Raw genomic sequence first — 22,657 nt, 5'->3', positions numbered from 1 at the left:
TCCCAGTTCCGCCCGTACGCCTATGAAGATGCCTGATTGAAATTCGTGTTAACTGAGGTCGCCTTCCTTGCCATTTTTGATCCCACATCCTGCCGTCAATTTTAAACCATCCCTCCTACACAAAGCATAGCCTGTTCTGGGTGTTGGTTTATTAGCTGGGGAGCAGCACAAAGAACAGCATTTATTATTTTGGAAAAGTGGTCACTTACAAGAAGTGGAAATACAGAAAGATTCAACTGTACTTTAACTTTGCACATCAACATCATGAACAAATTATCCTGTATTTCTCATATACCGGTAACCCTAAGTTTATTAAGCTTTGCTTCCTTTACAAGGTCATATTTTAATGTTTAGCACAGCATAACTACTGTAGGTGTTTTATTTATTAGTAGAATGACTTAAAAAAAATCTAACCCTGCCTAGGCTGTCTTAACTGTTAAAACCAATTTGATATATTGATATGATGAAATGATTGTCTGACAAGAGAAATTACGTTTTTCTCAGTTTGGGGCCTTCAGAGGCACTATTTAAAAAAAACATTGAATGGTCTCTAGGGGATAGTAGTACCCTTGCGGACAGCATCTGCAAGTTCAGATTTGGCATTGCCTTCTGCATAGGGTTTAGCATTTGCCAAAACCCTATCTTTATCCTGTAGAACAGCTTTTACACTGGGATGATTCTTCACAGCTTCAGCCCAGATGTGGTATCTTTTCAACTCCTCTGTCTGGGGGATAACAAAACCACGGTAATGCTCCAAGATGTACATTCTGCAAGCCCATGGAGCAAACATGATATCAACGTAACCAAGTTCCTTGCCTTGGAAGAAAGGGCCTGCTTGATCCATTGCCTGTGTGAACTCCAGCAAATTAGCCAAAAACTGCTCTTTGGCTTCTTTTTGTATTTCTGGAGACTGCTTGACAAGGAATCGGTAATACGGTGGTATGATCTTCTTGACAATGAAATCTCCCCACATTCGTGCCCTAGCCCTTTGGTAAGGACCCTTGGGTAGTAAGCTTGGTCCACTCGGCCAGGCCTCATCAATGTATTCGATGCACACATGACTCTCGTAGATTGAATTGCCATTGTGCACAATGACAGGTATTAATCCACGAGGATTGACAGCCAGCCATTCTGCCGACTTGTCATAAGGATTCTGTTCTATGTACTCAAAATCCACTCCCTTTGCTAGCATTGAAATCCATGCTCTGTGGGCAAATGGACAGAACCAGGCACAGTGAAGCTTGGGCTTGCTTTCTGACATCTCTCTTGGAAATGATTGATTAACTTTAGTAAGTAATACAATATTAACAAAGAACAATTTTCACAGTTGAATGATTCAACATCCTTCTCCATATAAAGGGAAGATCCCTGGGGTCACGACATATGACTGTTGAATGCATTTGCGGGACCCAAGAAGCATTCTAGCAGATTAGTAAGCGCTATCCTATGCTGAATGCAAATACATTTATTTCGAACACCCTAAGGGGCAGGTCATTATTTAGAGGGAGGGGAGGGCTGGTGCAAATAAGGAGGAGAGGGGGGCACATAAATTTATACCTGCATATTAGGGAGGTTTAAGAGGGTGAATGGGTACGAGGGGGGAGCGTCAGCAAAAAAATGTGCTTCATAAAATGAAAGCTCAGGATAATTTGAACTTAGCCTCCCTCCATTTGCTTTAGCCCTCCTCCCCCTCTAAATAATGACTGGCTCCTAAGTGCTTTAAAGAACACATAATTTTTAACCATATCCCAAACAAAACTGCAGTCAGTGCAACAAAGGATACCCTTGGCATCATATCCCTGATTTCACTTGAACAGGTGTTGTTTTTATATCCTTTGTCTCCCATCGCACCATTTCAGGGGGTACTCCTTTATATAAGCTAGATAGTTATGTGCAGCGCCAAAGGGTATGGTTTGTTTGGTCTGAAAAGGCAGATAGATTGTGATGTTAAGCTTTTGGTCTGAATAGGGTATGGTGCACTTTGGTCAGCAATTAAGCCATTCCATCTTATATCCACACACCCCTATTGATGGGGTAAGTCAAACTTTACCCCCTCAGGAAAAAAGATAAAAGTGCCGACATGATCAACCTCGTTCCAAGGGCTTTTCCCTTGGTGATTTGGAACAGGGGACATGATACCCCCTTTCAGAAATAACTCGATTTTCAAAACTCCTTCAGGAAAAATTCAACTTTTCCTTAACCCCTTCAGAAATATTCGGAAGATAAAAGAATGCCAACAGAGCTACTCCCCCAGAAATGACTTAAAAAACCCCTCCTGAAAATTTCATCTACAGGAGGAAAGGTGTGGATATAAAATGGAATGGCCCTTAGCTATCATTCTTGAAAGAAACTATTCATATATTTCTGGGGCAGATCTGACAAAGGGTGGCGAAATTTGCATATTTAGGTCTGAAATAGGGAAAGGTTTTCAAGAGAAGCGTGATACCCTCCACCGCCCCCTCCCCCCCGACCGGTTAGCCCCCGACCGGTTAGCTCAGTTGGTAGAGCGCCGGACTACCGTGCGGGAGGTCTCGCGTTCGAGTCCCAGACCGGACCAACACTCAGGGTCTTAAAATAACTGAGGAGAATATGCTGCCTTTGCAATAACAACTGCAAATGGTTAGATATTCTAGTCTTCTCGGATAAGGACGATAAACCGTAGGCCCCGTCTCCTGCATCTTCAGTGTTATGGTCAGCAGGGGACGTAAAAGAACCCACACACTTATCGTAAAGAGTAGGGCACAAAGTTCCCGGTGTTGTGGACTGGTCTTTGCCCATTGTGCCGTTGTACTGTTGAAATGCTCGGAGATATTAGCTATGTTAAAAGCTACTCTACAATCCGAGGGTAAATAAAGTATTCACTTCACTTCATCCCCCCCCCCCCCCAACACCCCGGGCGCATATACATCCCACATCCTCATTGCCTCATAATAACATCACGACCACACACAATCACCTGCATTTGTTAAATGAAGGGAAACCACTGCATATATTAAAATATTAAAAGTGTTTAGCCTGCGTAGCAGTCGTTTTACCATTCCAAGATCGCGGGAGGTGCGCGAAAGATCCTTCTCGCCAGAAGCTTGCGATCGCTTCTTTGCATGCGCTTGAATGGAAACGAAAAGGTTTGGATGACGTGACAAAACGGGAACAGGAGCAACTACAGAATGCAGGGCCACTTCGGTCCACCGTTTCGGCACTCTTTAAACATACCTTGGGCTGCTAACACTTGTTGAAATTCCTTCTGCTAGTGTTGCTATTTTTAATTGCGGGCCCAAGAGAGGCCCGCAACCCTAATCTTGACAGTGACCAGCGGATTGCGTATTACGCGTGCGCGCCACGTTTATTAAGGCAAACCGGAAGTTGAAAATTTTGTTCTTCCACTAAGAACGATCGGAATGCAAAAAATGTGTCAATCACGACAGTTTGTCGTAACACCGGAAGAGAAAAATCTTGTCTCCAAGAGCGATAAGAATGCGAAAAATCAACAGTGTGTCACATTAGATCGAGGCTTCTGTCTTGCAGACATTACGTGTTGCAGACGTTGTTTTATAGGTGTTGCTTTTGAGAAGATCTGCTGTGATTGTATCACAGATAAACTACGGCAAAGCGAATGATTCCAACAACGGTTATTCTCGAGAAATTCCTTATAACACTGACAACAAAGCGAGTTTGCCGACGGAGGAAAATCCCCGGGGGGGGACTCCCATATTAAAGGGACGGGGATGCTCGTCGGAAATTTTGAAAAGAACCCCTAAAAGAGACCAATCTGGGCGTGGCTCAAGCTATTTTAGACCCCTAAAAGATACCAAAATTCTGAGAAAAAGAACTTATATTTGTATATTTCTTCGTGTGCAACCCTAAACGAGACCCTGATGGCTAAAAATATTGCCATTTTCTTGCATTTTCCCCAGAACACCCTAAGCGAGACCCAAAGTCCGAAATTTATACCCCTAAGCGAGACGACGAGCATCCCCGTCACTCTCATTTGGGAGTCCCCCCCCCCCGGGGGGGAAATCACATCTCAATTCACACTGCGTGCTCGACTACACTTCGCAAAACTGTCAATCAAAAAAACAACTCTGATTGGTTCGCGGCAATAGGAAACGATAAAAAACATTCGTGACTTAAGCGTGACGCGTTACTCGACCTTATTTGGAATAATTTTCTTTTGTCCAGTGATTTAAAAACACTTCCCTCCCAGAACCTTCTCTTAACTGTATCGAGGCCCGCACTTTCTAACCTGTGGTTACCACTAGTAATACAAACTGCGATTACCAGTAACGAGAAAGAAAGAAAATTCTCAACGTTCATTCCCAGGCCGCATGGTCATTTGATGTGCGCCTGTCGGTATTTGCAGCCGTCACGCAACGCTTCTCCCCGTGAGATGCCTTTTTTGGGGGGAGGGGGGCATTTGTAGGCATTTGTACTCTGCGGAGGGGCCGGAAGGGTGGGAGAAGGTAGATTAAAGCTCATTTTCACTCCAGATCTAGCAAACCCGGCTAGTTTGAGACTTGAAATGTAAAGTTTGGGTCTTTTTGCAAATCCGCCATCGCGTGAATTCCAAAATTTTTGGGCCTTTGTGTCGATATACCACTACGTAGATTAAAGCTTATTTTCACTCCAGATCCAGCAAAACCGGCCAAAGTGAGACTTGAAATGTACAGTTTAGGTCTTTTTGCAAATCCGCCATCACGCGGATGTATCCTAAGTTTCACTCCAGGTGCAAAAGAATCGAATAACAGTGCTACATGAGCCACTGAAAATGGCGATTTTTGGCGCTTGTGTTGAAATACCACCACGTAGATTAAACCTTACTTTCACTCCAGATCCAGCAAAACCGGCCTGTTTGAGACTTGAAATGTACAGTTTGGGTCTTTTTGCAAATCCACCATCACGTGGATTCATCCTAATTTTCACTCCAGGTCCAAAAGAGTCGAATAAGAAAGTGCTACATGAGCCCCTGAAAATGACGATTTTGAGCACTTGTGTTGAAATACCATCACGTAGATTACCGTATTTATTCGTTTAAGCGCCCTGGGCGCTTATTAAATTTTTTGGACCTTGAGAGTGGGCGCTTATTAGAGGTGGGCGCTTATTCGAGGCTGGGCGCTTATTAAATTTTCACCATTTTTAGCAAGTAGTACGCTTATTTTGCAAGAAAAGAGTAAATAATAACAGAACGTGAAGATGTCCAAAAGCCGAATTTTTACTGATCATTGAAAGTTTCTGTAAATAACTGTGAAGGCTTGGTCTTCGGGGTAGTCTCTTGGCAGTACTTAGTCAATGTCACTCTTCTCATTTAACTCCTCTCGTGCACGTCAATTTTTTAAGGGGGTGGTGGTGCCGTGGTGGGCGCTTATTCGAGGCTGGGCGCTTATTAACTTTTCCTACCTACAGGGTGGGCGCTTATTCGAGGTGGGCGCTAAATCGAATAAATACGATAAAGCTCACTTTCGATCACTTTCACTCCAGATCCAGCAAAACCGGCCAGCTCGAGACTTGAAATGTACAGTTTGGGTCTTTTTGCAAATCCGCCATCAGGTGGATTCATCCTTTATATTTTCAGTTCACTCCAAAAGAATCGAATAAGAAAGTGCTACATGAGCCACTGAAAATGACGATTTGGGGCCCTTGCGTTGAAATACCACCACGTAGATGAAAGCTTATTTTCACTCCGGATCCATTAAAGAAAGCAACTACATCATCTCATGTATAGCGACTTACTGGTGAATAGCACTATTCGCCATAACTGGGCCTTGGGTCGCCCCTGGGCTTTTAGCATAGCAAATACATCGCTAATAAAGGAAGACAGAAAAATCCAATCACAGAGGCAAGAGTACAACATTTTTCAGGCCTGTTGACGTACTTTATTATTATTTTTTTTTACATTTCTTATGAACGTTAGCCATCTACCATTTAAAAATATTGATGCAGCACAGCCTGAAATATGGGACAACGATAAAAAATATTAAACGTTCTATCTATTAAATCAAAATTAGAAAAATCGAACTTTTTTTGAATCACTGCAATTTTTTAAGGCCAGAGCCAGAGAATGGTTCATATTATTTAATATAAATATAACAGTTGTCGAAAACTACATGAATTTAGAGCAAGACCATTGACAAGAAAAGAGTAGCCGCCAGTACTGGCTTGAAAATACAAAATATACAAGTCTTTGTTTATGCAGCTTGTCTTTATGAAGCCGCTTGTTACAATTCTATAGGCAGCCACCTTATCCAAAATTTGACCCTAATACGGGCACCTCTATATTACGGACAGCTCACTGAGCACAGAGAAACCAGAATTCAATAATGTCTACTCACTGTCTACTTCTATTATAACAGCATCAATCAGCCCAGCCCCTTTGGTTTTCGTATTAAAGAGGTGCGACAACTTTACAATAAAAGGGATAGAAGTTTTTTAGTTCATATTTTATACAAAATCTTTTACAGCCGTTCTACAGCCGTTAAATTTGTCTGTACATTAATTTAAGCTTCTGCTTGTCACAAATTCAACCAGCTCTTTCAGTTAATGACCACATGTACATCGGTGCCAATCTACTGCCTGTAAGGTTTGTCAGAACAACACTGTAGCTTCTTTGGATGCTGTTTGATTTACTTCTTGGCAAAACTGTCCTTTTGCAAACGGTTTAACTGCCAACAGTCTTTTCGTAGTTGACATGATCATCTTGGCCAGTAGTGATGTTTACGTAAACCAACTTTCCGCACCATTCTCTCTGAAACATCAGTGGTTATTTCATGATTAGTGGATAATGAAATTTGTGGACTGTGTGTCACCATTTCTTCAACTTCCATGTCAACATCGCTTGGTGTTCCTGGTGCAGTGACAATATTAGTCCGTCGCAATTTCTCCAATGCACATTGAAAAGTTGTGCAAGCACTGTCAATGGTTTCATCAAATGAGAACATCTTTGCTAACTTTGACTTTGGTCCAATGATTAATCTGTCGAGTAGTATGAGGCTTACTCGACAAAATCTTTGATTGAGCGCCCCTTCAAGCACATTTGTCAAATCTTCTAAATCGACATCTCCATGGTCCGTCTTCTTGACTTTCTCAAAGATAATGTCGTAAGCTGTGCCAAAAAGGTTTTCCATAGAAACGCCCTCGTCAATTGCATACATGACAACCTACATTGTATTAAAGGAAAAAAAACAGAGAAAGCATTAAATCGGAAAAGGGAAGAATCAGAAAGGAAAAAAGAATGTCATATTTTTAAGCCGGCTGGTTACAGACCATTGGGTTTTGGATTGGCAGACAACTGGGAGAGCTTATAGCTACAAGGGCTTATAAGTAGCATTTGTTTTGGTCTTCGTGGAATTTTTAAGTTTCTGTTTGTGAACCATTAAGAAGTGATGGCACCGATCTTCAGTTCAGATCTGGATAGATCACAGATCACAGGTTTAGTGCAAGGCCACCCTGACAGTAACTTGATCCTTTCAATTCATAAATATAGTTAGCTACATAATTTTTGTCGATGAAATGTAAAATTTCACTGAATTAAATTCACTGTCCTGGCAGCCCTTCTCTTAGGTTGATGCCCTGGCGATAACTTGAAACTTAAAGGGAAATTGAAAAAGGTTTAAGATATCAGGGGTTCCAGTCACTGGTAGATGGGAACAAATGACTGGAAATAATAGAATCAACATGGCGTTTTGTTTACAGGTTTCATTACTAATCAATAAAATACAGTGCATTTATTACCAAGAAAGAGTAAAATTCAAAGCAGCAGAGGAGCTCCACCTACTACAGTATGTGTACATTGTTGCAACAAGTACTATTCTCCACAGAAATAGTCTGTTAGTAATTCCCCATTAGACTCTAACGAAATTAGGTTTGAGTTATTGGGGGAAAAAATAATTAAAATTAGAATAACCCAACTGAATAACAAAAATCACTTCCAATTAGTGGGAAGTTCAAGTTATCAGGGGTTTGTTGAGTTACCAAAGGGTAAAGTTACAGTAAATGTAAGTAGCAAATCCAGGGAAAATAAGTTAGTGCAAGATTTAAGTTACAAGTGCAGTTTGGATTATTTGGAGGCACATGGATAAAAGTTTTACATCTAAATTTAGTATAGGAGTCACACTTCTTTACCTCAGAAATGAGTTTGATATTTTGTATCTGGATGAATTGGCCACCTGTGGAGTGAGAAATTCCTGCAAAAAAGTCTGCCATCAAAGCAAGTGCTGGGTCAGGAAGGTAGCTTGGAACTGGCTTGGATAATGCTGCTACGGCCACTGTGTAAAGTGTTACAGAATTCCCCGAAAGCTGTCTGCAAAGTTTCATCACGTCATGGCCATGTTCACATTTGAAGATTTCAAGAGTCGCCCTTCGATCCACCATGGCTGCAATAATGAAAAGAGGTATTTTTAAAAAAAATTAAATCTGTTCAGTAACGTTGCCATATTTTTTGGTATAAATTCTTTTGCAATTGTCAAACCTCTAGTTCATAAATGTTCATAATGTGGTTTTGGCTCTTGTTTTTCATAATTTAAGAAAGATCAACCTTAACTACAATACTATGGTTACTGAGAGCTGCTATCCATCATCATGTTCTGTACTTAAGAGAAGAACACTCAGTGACGATTATTTCCTACCGAACATAAGTACCCAACAAACTTCTAAGTTAATTGTGTCCTTATGGGCATGATAGACCCCAAACGTCTTTGCGTCCTTGTTGCAATATTATTATTTTGAACATACTTTTGGCAAATGCTTATGCCAACCTAAGCCAAGAGGTTAGAGCATTGTGAAATATTGTTAAACTGTCTAATAAACACTTACATTGACCATGTCATTCTCATAAAATATTTTTTTATTTATACTCACGCAATAATATGCACATTTTGATGGCATCCTTGCGACACTTAGAATTGTTGTTGTCAACATCAGCTTCACTGAGTGTCAGTGCTGCTGCTAGTCCATCAGCCAGCCCTTTGGTTGTGCCTCCCTTCCCAAAACAACGCAGGTTCTTTATGAGGTCTTTCATTTCTTGTTTGTCATCAGTAAAGTTCTGGGTGTACACTGTATTGTTGATGTGAGGGTTGTTGGATCGCATGCCAAATCGTGACGTCTTTGGGTGGTTTTGATAACTGATTAATGCTAGTCGGAGGTGAAAACCTTTATTGAAGATGACACTGACCAGATGGGACAGCTGGGATTTGAGGTGCCCTAACAAGGCAGGATTTGATGTGGCACAATCGACAACCAGAATCAGATCTAAGTTTTTGCCATTGTGGGATGTGCCTAAAGCAGACAAAACAAAAAGGCCATGTTAAATAACTATGGGGAACAATGTATTAATTATCCACTTTATGAAATTAAGATTCAATTTAGTAGGCATTGGTGTTCTAAGATAATTGGTTAAAACAACTATAACATTATAACTGTTACATTAAAAATAACATTTAAAAGTAATCATACAAAATTATTGCGCTTCATAAGGCTTTGGGGGCAATCTCGTTCCCAGAGCCTGCTTCCCCTTTGACAAGCAGTCAGGAATCACAATGACTCTGGGCGATTCAAAACTGAAACCAGGGATTCCTGGTTTCGGTTTGATTGTGCGCCAGAGATTGTGGATGAAACAAACAAGTTTTCAACAGCCAACCAGATTTAGCAGTCGTTTTGGTGGGCTTTCTGTCTAGGCAAGAGGTCTCAATTCTTGGTGCCAACCAAAAGGTTCGTGGCCTCTGAGGACAAGATTGCTTTGAGAGCAACTGTGAAATATTGAGGAAAATCTATCAGCAAAGGGCATTATCCTCCAATGAGCAGCCAGAAAGGGGTTAATTGGTTTTATTACCCACTGATTAGTTTCGGATGGACGGGCATTTGACTGTCCTCAAAATGTGTCTAAACTATTAAACACTAGAGAGCTCAATCGCGTGAAGTAAGTATTTGGCTATGTTAAAGTAAAGACGTTTCAACGTATTTCCTATAAAATATAATAGGCTGATTAATAGGGCATAAGTGTCCGTTTAGATAACTGGCCCACATAGTGGGGAATTTGATCAGACATTTTGAAAAATGTCAAAAGCCCGGGGGCATGATCTTGCTTGGAATTGACTGATACATTACCGTGATAATCAAGGCATAATAAATATGGACGTATACAAAACATGGACCCGGGTCCATGGACCACCCCTGTGGACCCGGTCCATGGACCACCTTGTGGACCCGGTCCATGGACCACCCCTAATTTTCAAAAGAAAATCAAAGTGTAAAATGGGGACAGGGTATAAATTGACGGCAGGTACCAAAACCCAAAAAAACGAAATGAAACCACCGAAACGAAACGACCAAAACAAGCTAAACCACCAAAACGAAACGGCCGAAACAACTGAAACAGCTGAAACGAGTGACAAAGACAACAAGACAAAATCACCGGATATTCGTTGCCGTGACAGAAAAGCTAACTTGTTTACAACGGCTGCTAGCAGTAGAAAACCAGTAAACAGTAAATATACCCTATAAACGAAGGGTTCTTTATACATCTTCTTAATCCTTCGAAGGATACTCGAGTGATCGAGGGAGGATTTTGTTTTTATTTTACAGAGTTCTCGTCCCACTCGAGACAATGAAACGTATAAAGCTGAAGTACGCTAACGAACTTAGGATTTATACATTTCATTGTCTCGGGCGGGACGAGAACTCTGTAACTCTGTACGAAATCCTCCCAGTCGATCACTCGAGTATCCTTCGAAGGATAGCCTTATTATTGCCGTCTGAGAAAGTAAGCAATTATAATTTTCCTTTTGTTTCTTTGTTTTTGTTGCTTCTTTTTTTTTAATGTTTCACAATTACGCGTTTAAGGATATTCCGTCATTCCGCGTTTTAGGACATTCCGCCGTGCCGTTTCGTCATTCCGCCGAATAGGGTCATCCTTCTACACTTTGATTTTCTTTCGAAAATTAGGGGTGGTCCACAGGGGTGGTCCACAGGGGTGGTCCATGGACCGGGTCCACAAGGTGGTCCATGGACCGGGTCCACAGGGGTGGTCCATGGACCCCGGTCCATGTTTTGTATACGTCCTAATAAATATTGTTGTGTGTGAATCAAATGCACCTTGATTGGTTAACATATCTTTTCACACTGCGATTTGATAAAAAGTTAGGCCTGAAAAGGTGACTTTGTCCATAAAATTTGGGTGATTGATATCAAACCAGATGGGGTATATTGCCTGATACCAGTCAACTGATTTAATATTTCCTGATGCATTTTATCCAAGGCAATGAGAGTGCGAGGAAATTAATCAGTAGGTTTTAAGCTACTATATACTTGCTATATGACATCTTCTTAATGCAATCAAAACACTGTAACAGTAACTCACCAGCTGTGAGTGAGACTGAACGAGTAACTGGTTGCATTAAGATTTGAGATTCATTGCCGATTGTTACTGCTTTGACTCCACAAAGGCCAAGCCAGGACTTCTTTTCAATGGCAGCCCAACGAAGTGTGTCCAACACTTCCTTTCTTTTAGGGATTTCAAAAGTTAAATTAAACCAATTGCCTCCCACTCCTTCACTTCCTACACGGTGGATTTCTGAAGGATCGATATTCAGAGCAGCACACATAGTAGGCATTAGTTTTCCTTCTGTGTCTTTCACATTGAGGTCTGTTCTTTGTGCACCAATAGAAAAACAAACAACTTCCATTGCAACTGAAAAAGAAAACTCAACTGAATTAACTTTAGTTTCTAGTGCTAACAACTCTTGTTTCAGTTAAAAATTTCATTCAAGCAACCATTGCTTGAATCCAATTACAACTTATTAATTTGTATTTTCTAAGCTAAGGGAATGAATCGATTGGTAGGTTGAAAGACTTAAGAGTCCTGAGGGGAGGGATGCAGAAACAGAAAATACAAGAAGACCAGAAGTAAAAATTGCACTTGGGCAGCACTGCAATTGGTAACTTGGCAACAAGATACTGTAATGGGTCTTCTGACAGTTCCAGTGCTTACATAATATCCTTTCATGTTTACAACAGTTAGTGAGCAATAAATTATTCCAATTTATAATAGCAAAATTTCCAAAACTTTGTTCAAGTTTTTGCAAAATGATTTTGTGTGGATTTTGGGCTGGCAGATCTGATCCAAATAGGAAAAGCTGGAAAAAGTGTGCAATTACCGGTAACCAATCAGATTCAATAATTTCAAATTCTGGCACAGTGAAATGCTCGAAAATATGTAATAGTAGCTCTTATAACGGAAACTCAAACGCTTGATTGATACAAATGAATTGATCTCCTTTTGGGTGTTCAGGTCAGAACGCCAATATTTCTAGCTGTTCAGGTCTTATTTAAGGTTGTGTGTGCAGAAATAAAAATGCCAACATATTGTGTTGATGATCTCCATCAGGCATGAAAAGTGATATCTTTTAGGGGTCAAAAAAGAGCTTGAGTGATATACAGATTGCTGTTCTTTAGAGATTTAATTCAAATTTCCTGATGAATTTTCCCAACCCTCCCTTTTTCTCAGCCTTTTACCCTAGCGACCCATCCCCTGTGCATTCCATCTGTCACCCTCCCTTCCCTCTCCTCCTTCTCTCATGGATAAGGCAAGTGGCCACTCAGGACTGTGAACTTAACAAGCTTCCTCCCCTCTCCTCAGTCTTCACCCTATTGTCCCCTCTTGGTACTTGGTGGTATTGTCCGCTAAGTGGGCAACACGGGGGGGGGGGGGGGCATAATAAGTTCTTTAAAAAACATGTCTACAAAACATGTCTAACATGTCTAAAAAGTAACACAAACCCACAAAATTATGGGTATTTATAACTACGCAACGACGACGTCAATTTAATTTAAGGATTTTAACAATGTGTTTCCTATTTTCGTTCCCAGAGCCCTCAATCCTTCTAGTCTGGGCTAGGGATTGAGACCTCCGGCCAGCTCCAACAGCGAAAGTCTGATTCACAGACTCATTACCAAACACGACAAATCTGATTGGCTGAAAGTGCAGAACAAGTACTCTGCGCATGCTCACAAATCAGGGCTGGCCAAAGGTCTCAATCCCTGGTGCAGACCAATCTCGTTCCCAGAGCCTGCATTCCCCTTGACCACATTCGGAAGACCCAACGGCTCTGGACGAATCCAAACCGGAACCAGGAAATCCTGGTTCCGGTTTGATTGTGCATGTGCGCCAGAGATTGTGGTGAAACAAACAAGTTTTTCAACAGCCAATCAGATTCAGATGTCTTTGTGGCGGCTTTTCAGAATAGCCCAGAGGTCCCGATCCCTGGCGCAGACCAGAAGGATCGCGGCCTCTGGGGACTAGATTGGGTGCAGACCAGAGGGATAGTGGGCTCTGGGGAGTTAACACTTTTAGCCAAGATAATTCTGACGTCTTTACAATCTCTGAACCGAAAGTGTTGCAGTTGTGGTTGCTATAACTACCATTTCACGAGAAAATGATGGCCTGCTGCAGCACGGTTGAAGAACCGCTGACTTGAACATGTTGCAAGTTGTGAGAACATAGTAAATTGGTCACAGACCTCCTTCCCCCCGCCCCCACTACCCTGGGCAAAATACACTGGTGCTGAACTAAGTGTTTTGTCAACAGTTAAGGGGGGAAAGGTAAAAGACCAATTCATTTGCATGTCTGAGTGCTTTGCAGCATAACAACAGTTACTTTTTTAAGATAGGCTTAGTTCAGTTACCTGGTAATGCACAATCCACCTCCATATAGGACTGCTTAAAAACTCTAACACGTTCTACAAGATCAGATCGTTTCACTTCCTTGAACAGTTGCTCGAGGTTATCCAAGTTATCTTCTCCCAAAAGAGATTGTTGTATCATTCGAGAAAACAGCTGTCTTGGTGTCTGACACTTCTCCAGAATACCTAACGGAATATTTCCCTCCAGTAAGAATTTCAAACCTTCGAGCTGATCCTCTTGAATCTCAAGGGAAAGTCGTTCTAAGAACGCTCGAAAACGGTTTATAATTAGTCCTCCGCTCACAACAACTGGAGAGCCGTCATGAGCCATGACTGTAAAACGCCTGCCGATCCAAATCGTCTGAATCGAAGCTTCATCTAGTTTTCAAGAGTTAGAGAGAGCTACACTACCATAAACGAGAAGAAGTCGTGTTCAAATTACGCACAGCAACAGAAACGCAGCAGTTTGCATGAGAACGGCACATTATGTGTACCATATACAAAGTACCCATCTGCAATCTCGTACCCAGATCTTTCATGGGCGCTGGTTGAAGAAGAAAAATGAGAGAATGGTGGAACGGATCTCAGAATTCAATTCCGGATCTAATAACCCTAAGCAATTTAACTAGGGCTTTCCACAAGTTGCTCGAGTTTTTCCAAAAAGTTGCTCGTAATTTACCAAAATGTTGCTCAAAAGTTGCTCCAAAAATCCAAAAAAGTTGCTTCTGATTGCTCCTAAAAATCCAAAACGCTGCTTTTAATCAAGAGAATTTCTCTAAATATATGCTAAGTTCTCTTTGAGGGTAAGATTTCTAAGCAGGGTTATTCATTTTTACAGCAAAAAAGTATCTTAATAACATATTCAGGGGAAAATTTGTTAAATAACAAGGATTTCTTTTACTGAAAAATATCGTGAAGATATCAATGACGTCATGTTTGCTGACGAGTTTTGTAATGTTTTAATGCAAAATGAGCCGATAGTTGAAACGTCTTCAGATGTTCCTCGAAAATCTTCGGCACACTTCGTAAATCTTCGGAAACGTTCGTATTGCCTTTGAACAACACTCGGTTGATCTTCGTTGATCTTCGGTCTGAAAATTGCCCAAAATCCAACAAGTTGCTCGTGAGGAAAAAAGTTGCTCGAAGGGGAAAAAGTTGCTCGAAATAAGTTGCCAAAAAGTTGCCGAGAAACTTGTGGAAAGCCTTAAATTTAACCAAATGAGTTCATGTACCTTTTCTTCGATGCAATCTCTGATGCAGCTTAACTCGCATTGATGAATGGTGTAGTATTACAGTTGCAACATAATACCTTTAAGTTTGTTCATCGGCAACTGCAGTATAAATTATGTAAGGGGCCGTATATTTTCAAAGATGTCTACAGCCCCTCAATTTTTTTCGCTCCCCGCCCCCCTCCCCCTTGCTTGTTCCGTTTTGCGCTCGCGTCCAGTTCTCTCGCCGTTCTCACCGCGCTCATCGATCGAAAAAACTAGAGGGCTGTGGACAGTCTAGGGAGGACACAGGTAACCAAAGCGTACTATGAGAGTTTGTATGGATGTACTATAAGAGCTAGTATGGATTTGAAATAAAGTTGAGAAGAATATCTCTTTTTACCGGTGAAAAGTTATAATGAAACTTTAAACCTTGAAGTTTCAAATGAAGTTCTTAGCTCCAAACTTTGACTTGAATGTAATTCAATTACACAGAAAGATGGAATATTTATCGCTCTTGGATCGTGAAGTAAAAAGATCAAGCTACGTCTGGTTTTGAGCTACTTTAGCGAGTTTTTTGAAGAGGCCTGCGTTCGCCTTTCGAATTTGCTTTCCTACCTTGTCTTTCTTTTAGTACGCAACAGACGGTTAAGACGAAAATCGCGCGTATGACTTTCTAAAGCACTAGAAATACAAAAACGTGACACCAGGTAAGGTTTAAAGTTTCATTATAACTTTTCACCGGTAAAAAGAGATATTTTTCTCAACTTTATTTCAAATCCATACAAGCTCTTATAGTACATCCATACAAACTCTCATAGTACGCTTTGGTTACCTGTGGGGAGGAAGGGAGAAATGTGACTTCCCAAAAGGCATGTGCGAATGTAAAGATAACTTTTCCAAAATAAAATTTGACATGCGAGAATATTCTTGCTGCTATCTTTTTCATTTTCTCTGTTGTTTATATCAAGGAATAAAACCTCAGTCCCTGAGAGAGCAGGGAGAGGAATGAACTTTTATTCATTTATTTAAATTATACAAAATTGATCTCATTCCAAAGTCATTTGATCTGAAATTCTACCACTTTTACGAGTTTCACAGGAACTGAAACAAGGATTTTAAGATTTTATTGATCCCAAATTCACCTTGATCTTGAACCTTGACCTTCATATCAGTTGTGGATATTTCCACCTGACTACACATGTATGATTCTGAACTGATGGCACAGTTCAAAAGAGATCCATGTAGCTATATAATAGTGTTGCTAATTAGATGTGCAGTTTTGTATCACAATCTTTCCAAGATAGTACAATTAAGATCTCTTTTGAGCTCTCTGTGTATCATTATGAAAGTTAACATAGTATACCTGCCAACTCTCACGCCTTGGGCGTGAGTCTCACGCCTGCGAGTTGAAAACTTCGGGTCATCAGATAATTGCAAACTTTGTATAAAACTTTACTAGTACTAATAAACGCATTATTTTACAAAATAACTTACCAGTGAAAGTTATATAAAATAAAGTAAAACATAAAAATATTACTTTACTAATAAATGGATTTTGTTGCAAAAAAGAAATCTACTTTTTTCAAGATTTCGCTTTTACTAGTAAATAATTTATATTTACTAATAAACGCAATCTTGCAAAAAGCAAAACGGCTAATTTGCAAGATTTGGCATTTACTAGTAAGTATTATATAATTACTAGTAAACGCACTATCTTGCAAAAAAGAAAACGGCTAATTTGCAAGATCTGGCATTTACTAGTAAGTACTATATAATTACTAGTAAATGCACTATCTTGCAAAAAAGAAAACGGCTAATTTGCAAGATTTGGCATTTACTAGTAAGTATTATATCATCACTAGTAAACGCACTATCTTGCAAAAAAGAAAACGGCTATTTTGCAAGATTTCGCATTTACTAGTAAGTATTATATTATCACTAGTAAACGCACTATCTTGCAAAAAAAGAAAACGGCTAATTTGCAAGATTTCGCATTTACTAGTAAGTATTATATTATCACTAGTAAATGCACTATCTTGCAAAAAAGAAAACGGCTAATTTGCAAGATTTCGCATTTACTAGTAAGTATTATATTATCACTAGTAAATGCACTATCTTGCAAAAAAGAAAACGGCTATTTTGCAAGATTTCGCATTTACTAGTAAGTATTATATTATCACTAGTAAATCTCACGCCAACTCACGCTTACGAACCAATTTCTCACGCCTAGCCGAAAAATGTGTTATTACAACCACAAACGACACACTTTCCAAAAAATGTAAACTCAAACCACTGTGAGAAACGAAAGCTCCATGTAAAATGAGTAAATGGCGATGCTTTCCCCGAAATCGCAGAGTTTTGACAGAGAAAAGCATCGGGAACGAGGTTGCGTTTAGCAAAACATGTCCACGCACTGGGATCGGGATATGTTCGGAACGTCTTCGGAATACTTCGGACGTCTTCGGAAAACTTCGGACATTGTCGTATCGTCTTCGGAAATCCTGTCACTCTCACAATAAATATCTCACGTCTTTAACCCAGAAAATGTTGGCAGGTATACATAATGCACCTATCAATGGTTTGTACCAGGTTGGGGGGGGCACCCCAGGGGAATCGAATTTACCACCCCTGGGCACCTAGGGAATGTCAAATTTTGCATATCTCCTCTTAAATTTTCAACCCAGCAGACCATTTTAGATGTCAAAATGCCTTCCCTGGGAGAGCTTTACGATGTCAAATTTCCTGTGGGTTGCCCCCCCCCCCCCCCATCCTAGGGCAAACCATTGATAGGTGCATAAAGCAAGATAATTGTTTCCGAGTGAGGCTACACTAAAACTTGAAATTGTTGACTAACCACTCTTGCAAGAAACCCTTCCCCTAGTCAGCCACACCTTTGAAATCTGTGAAATTGAAATGAATTATGAAAATTGTATGGTGAAGCAAAATCTTATTGGATAGCTGCAAGTTGTGTTACTGGAAATCAGTTTAAATACCTCCAGCAGTTTCCAAGTGATCACTTTTATTTAGACATGCTCTGCGTGAAATATAATACCAAAAATCCATTGGGTCAACAAAAACAAAGGTGTGGCTGACTGGGGTCCTTTAACAGAGAAATCAATCCATAATTTCTTGAAATAAAAATAATTCTTTAAAATTAAAATCAAACTTGAAAATTCAATTGACATGAATATTGAAAATTCTGTGAGACTTAAAATAATTTTAAGTCCTTTTTCAAAGGAGTATACTTCATGACATTTTGTCAAAATAATATAAAATCATTCTTATGTTAGCAACAACCGAATATGCTTGGCATATACTTCAGTGCTTGTCAAATTTCTTCTCATAAGAATTCTATTTCTATTTACATCCATTCTTCATATATTCTTACTATACACTTTTTTATAACAGCATTAGCATTTTTAGAGCTATTTCTTCAGAATCATTCTTAATTTTTTTTCAGCCGTGAAAATCTTATTTTCTTTAGTTCCAAAAATAAAGTGACATGATTGTTAGCAAATATCACCTAGTTTCACCTGAAGGTCAATGATGACATTCCAGGTTGGATTGTGTTGTTCCAGAAAATATCCATACCCCTCCCACAGAAGGTTTTATTGTTTGAATCCCCCCACCCCTCTGGAAATTCCAGTTAAGACCCATACTTTCCTTTAAAAATTTTGGTTTTGGAGATCCCCTTCCCCCTTTTCCATGGGGTCGGTATGGATGTTTTCTGGAACTGCACATTGGAGTTTACTAATAATTTATTCTATACATGTATACTTAAATAATTTCAAACTTGGAAAAAATGTTCTGACCCAAATTTCTCGTCATGTTTGAAGTTTTGTCCTTCCTTAGTCTCAACATTCTAGTTAAGGGTTAAATATTCTTACAAAAAGAGTGTATAGGAAAAATATATAATTATAGTTAACACACTGCTGTAACACAACTGAAGTTGCGTGGCATACTTCAGTTTTAGGCCTTTTTCAAATAATTTCCTTTGAGGCATAATTATTTAGTATGAAACTATAAAATAAGATAATTAATATTCATTGGTATTTTAATCTATTGGAACTAAAAAAATGTAATGTAAATGTGGTTTAACACAATTAACTGAAGATGCTTGGCATAAACTTCAGCTATTTGTCAAACCTCCTCAATCAATATGACGCATAACTGCTTAAACTGACTTCAAGGCCATTATGCTAAAGCACAATACATACTCTGAGTAAAACTGAAATGGTCCAAGCATCACTTTGAACAATTATACTGGATTGTCTGTGTTTTTTGTGCTTGACCAGAGTGATTACTTTGGCTTTGGTTTCACTACTCTCCAGCTCAATAGAATTGCTCTAGGGCTGCATTCATTATGTATCCTACAGGGGGGGGGGGGGGGGGCAGAGGATTTTAGGGGGGTTCTCAAATTTTTAGAGCAAAAAAAGGGGGGATATGAAAATTGTTAAATATCTACTGGGGGGATGCTTATTTTTTGTAAGATTCTGTCTAGCTTTTGTAATAGTTTTAAAAAAGTGAAAGAAAAAAAAAGATAAATACAGCAGCTTCTTTCAAGGATTGTAAGCAACAAGGGTACCTCTATTATTCTGAGAGACTATAGTAGCTATTTGAAGTTTTCAAGTAGTGTGCCTGGCCTGTAGATGTAATGTTTCGATACAGCATAGAAAGTAAAACATCAAAAATGGAAACATTTAATGCAACCTCAGTCTAAGCAGTGCAACTTTATTGAATCAATGAATGCAAAAGAAAACAATGTAATTCAGTGCACAGTTTTATGAAATTGAACAACAAATGTGCACTTAAATGTTCAATGAAAGGATATGAACAATATGACTGGAAAACTATCACGTCCATGTTTGAAAATATGAACAAGCTATACGTCGAAGAACTTAACAAATATTGAGACCATCATAAACTTTCTCTCCTTGGGAAGAAAAATTATAAGATAAGGAGAATAATGGCACATGTCGCACTTGAGAGGAATGATGCTGAACGCCGGAAAATTAGGGTGAAGAGGATGGCAACAGCGGAGATGAATCCGTGGATGAGTGTGATAGTGAGAGTGATGATGATGATGAGGTTGTTGCTTTTGTCGACGAGAGTGACAGTCAATACTCCTGGTAGTACTCGTACACGAGCTGGCAGGCTATCTATACCTAATTTGTGCTACTTAGATTGGCTGGCATAGGTATGACATAAACTGTCAAAACTCTCTCGATGTTGTTATTAAACATGTCTCTTGAAATCTCAAACATATATACCTTATTATAGGAAATTAACAATGCATGTTATTAACGCGAATTTCAAAAATTCGCATTAATTTTATTGATGTTAACTTTTTTACTATAAGGATTTAACCAGAACCTTTCTTGAATTTGCGTTAATTTTATTACGCGTAAATTTTGTTCGCGTTGTTAAAATACTTCGTTATATTCCTATAATAAGGTAGTGTACTATTATACAGATATTTATTTTGATATTTCTTGTGAGGGAGGAGGGGGGGGGGTATTCATTTCGGCTGATTGCATGGGGGGATTATGAAAATTTGTATGGACCTTGGGGGGGATATAAAAAAACGAGCCGCTGAAAAAAAAAAATCCTCTGCCCCCCCCTGTAGCATACATAATGAATGCAGCCTAGGTAATAATTTTTTTTTTTATTAGTGTTGTTACCCATGTGGTATTATTATACATGTATCACCAACTTCCATTGAGAATTCTTGATTTCATGCAAAGTACTGGTAAGGGGCTAAACAGAAGTTCATAATCTAGCTCTAGATTATAAACTTTGGCCATAACAATTTGCTAAGACACACACAACTGAATAAATTAGTTCTACGATGACGTGGAGTAAGTACTACGATGCCCAACTTTGCGGACCAGGCGCTCTGATAAATCAATGGTTATTTCATGATTGTTTGATACTGAAACTCTGTCCAAACTAGCCATTTCTTCCATGTTAACATCTCCTGGTATTCCAGCTGTAGCTGCAGCAGACCGTTGCATTCTGATAACACTTTGCTCAAAAGTGATGCAGGCACTGCCAAAGTCCTCATCATATGACAACTTCTGCGCCAACTCAGATTCAGATGGAATGTTCACACCATTGATCTGCATGAGACTTGCATGGCAAGATCTGCTAATAAGCGCTGCTTTAAGCTTCTCAGAAAGCTCATCCACATTTACATCTCTGTATTTCCTGGTGACTTCTTCTAAGACTATATCATGCGCAGTGCCAATAAGGCGCTCCAAGGAAACATCCTCTTTAATTACACACATGGCTATCTGTGTGAAGAAAAAACTTTATTTCTTCAAAACTTTACTTACGGTAAGTGACAGTATTAAATGTTTAAGTATTGTGTATAATGACACTGTTGAATGTTTTAAACATTAGTCAGGGGCAGACCCAGGATCCTCCTTAACCTTGATCCAACAGAAAAATGAAAATAAACACATCAAAATAGAAAATAAGGCCAATGACAATGGGTAAGAAGGTACAGTAAAAATTGTTGGTAGCATCTATCCCCCCCCCCCCTCGCTATAAAAACCTGGGGCTAAAATAAAACAGAGATAAAATATTTGGTAACAGCCACTCCCCCCACCTCCCCCCTGAAAACATTCTGGATCTGCACCTGATTAGTGTAAGAGAAATTTGCACCCAGGTACATATATCTTAAGGTCATAGAACCCTGACCGGCTGCTTACTTGAACCTGCTTACAACTGCTTTATGCTTGTAAGCCCTATTTCAATTTCTGCTGATTTGCTTATTATGCCCACTCTTTTATTTGAGGGAAGATTGACGTCTTGCTTACACTTTACAGTTTTGTCCAAGAGCATATGCACAGCACAACATACAAAAGAAACTACCCTGAGTCACATTTCAGTAGAGGTGTCTTACGCTTGTTACTCACCCCAGGAAGTTGCCTGACATCTGGTGTTTCGATATATCGTCCACCAGTCTTGAGGGATATTCCCGCAAAGAAGTCTGCCAATGGGTTTTTAGCCAGAGAAGGGTTTGATTGTGATATTCCCACTGTGTAGAGTGTAACAGCATTTTCTGCTAACTGCCTGCAAATTTTTATTACATCATGGCCATGTGCACAGTTGTATATGTCGAGTGAGGTTGTTTCATCATATAACAGAGCTTAATTAAAAGAGAAAAAAAGAAAACTGTTCATTCCATGTATGGTGCCATGCCACTTTAAGTCCAAGTTAATTTATCCTTTTCTTGCTCAATGTTGACAACTGCATACAATTGCAGGCACAAGAAAATGATTAACAAGTCAGTTTTCTGATATACTATCTCTCAGTTCCCAAACATTTCTTAAGATTCCTGGCAAATATTTTTAATCTCCTAAAACAGCAATAGACTTGACCTACCCCTCAGACTGGCAGGTGTTGCACCAGTGCAGCCTTAACTAAAATACAACACTGTAAAATTCTGGTTATACTGTAAGCCCTGGACTTAAACAACTCCATAAGGGTTTTGGGTGGGCTTATACCCCCTGGGGGAGGCTTATTAGCAGAATAAAAAAAATTCCAAAATGAGCCACGGCAGTGGCTTGTGATTGAAATACATTTTAAAGTTAAAAATTTATAAAAAGCAACCTTAAACCCTGTTCAGTGGTGTGATTCAGCAGAGGGGATCTTATAGCCGGATGTATTTTTTTGTTTCCAGGTAGAATGGCCTATAACCAGGGGGGCTTATAAGTGGTGGGGGGGGGGGGATTTAACCGGAATTTTACAGCTATTATTAATTATTCATACTTT

At 39.6% G+C, this 22,657-nt stretch overlaps 3 protein-coding genes across 5 annotated transcripts in view; all 3 read right to left on the bottom strand.

Moving 5' to 3' along the window:
• Positions 1-221: 221 nt before the first annotated feature.
• Positions 222-4,301, bottom strand: LOC144631514 (uncharacterized). 2 transcript variants are annotated; one of them, XM_078489957.1, is made up of 3 exons: positions 4,261-4,301; positions 3,214-3,267; positions 222-1,265 (listed from the first exon to the last, which is right to left on the bottom strand). In XM_078489957.1, exon 3 carries the CDS (start codon positions 1,259-1,261, stop codon positions 551-553), a length of 711 nt encoding a protein of 236 aa, XP_078346083.1. In that variant the 5' UTR covers positions 1,262-1,265; positions 3,214-3,267; positions 4,261-4,301; the 3' UTR covers positions 222-550. The 2 variants fall into 2 exon arrangements, with proteins under 2 accessions (XP_078346083.1, XP_078346084.1); XM_078489958.1 differs by having other exon boundaries at positions 222-1,261; positions 4,261-4,280.
• A 1,559-nt stretch (positions 4,302-5,860) lies between these two features.
• LOC144631507 (uncharacterized) lies at positions 5,861-14,122 on the bottom strand. Its single transcript, XM_078489949.1, has 5 exons — positions 13,671-14,122; positions 11,348-11,677; positions 8,851-9,267; positions 8,116-8,366; positions 5,861-7,151 (listed from the first exon to the last, which is right to left on the bottom strand). The coding sequence occupies exons 1-5, from the start codon at positions 13,996-13,998 to the stop codon at positions 6,687-6,689; spliced, it is 1,791 nt and encodes a 596-aa protein (XP_078346075.1). The 5' UTR covers positions 13,999-14,122; the 3' UTR covers positions 5,861-6,686.
• Positions 14,123-20,386: 6,264 nt separating this feature from the next.
• Positions 20,387-22,657, bottom strand: part of LOC144631506 (uncharacterized) — a 9,076-nt gene continuing 6,805 nt past the window's right edge. The window contains exons 4-5 of one of the 2 annotated variants that reach the window (XM_078489948.1): positions 21,799-22,009; positions 20,387-21,171 (exon numbers count right to left, since the gene is read on the bottom strand). In XM_078489948.1, the coding sequence (XP_078346074.1) occupies positions 20,722-21,171; positions 21,799-22,009 (661 nt within the window). In that variant the 3' untranslated portion in view covers positions 20,387-20,721. Of the gene's footprint in view, positions 21,172-21,798; positions 22,032-22,657 lie in introns of both variants that reach the window. The other variant, XM_078489947.1, reaches the window with a different exon arrangement.

The sequence above is a fragment of the Oculina patagonica genome, chromosome 12 (genome assembly GCF_052425735.1).
Source record: "Oculina patagonica isolate OP01 chromosome 12, crgOcupat, whole genome shotgun sequence".
NCBI classification, from domain to species: Eukaryota; Metazoa; Cnidaria; class Anthozoa; order Scleractinia; family Oculinidae; genus Oculina; species Oculina patagonica.
Note: the sequence above shows the minus strand (reverse complement) of the source record. Positions and strands in the feature narration are given on the sequence as shown.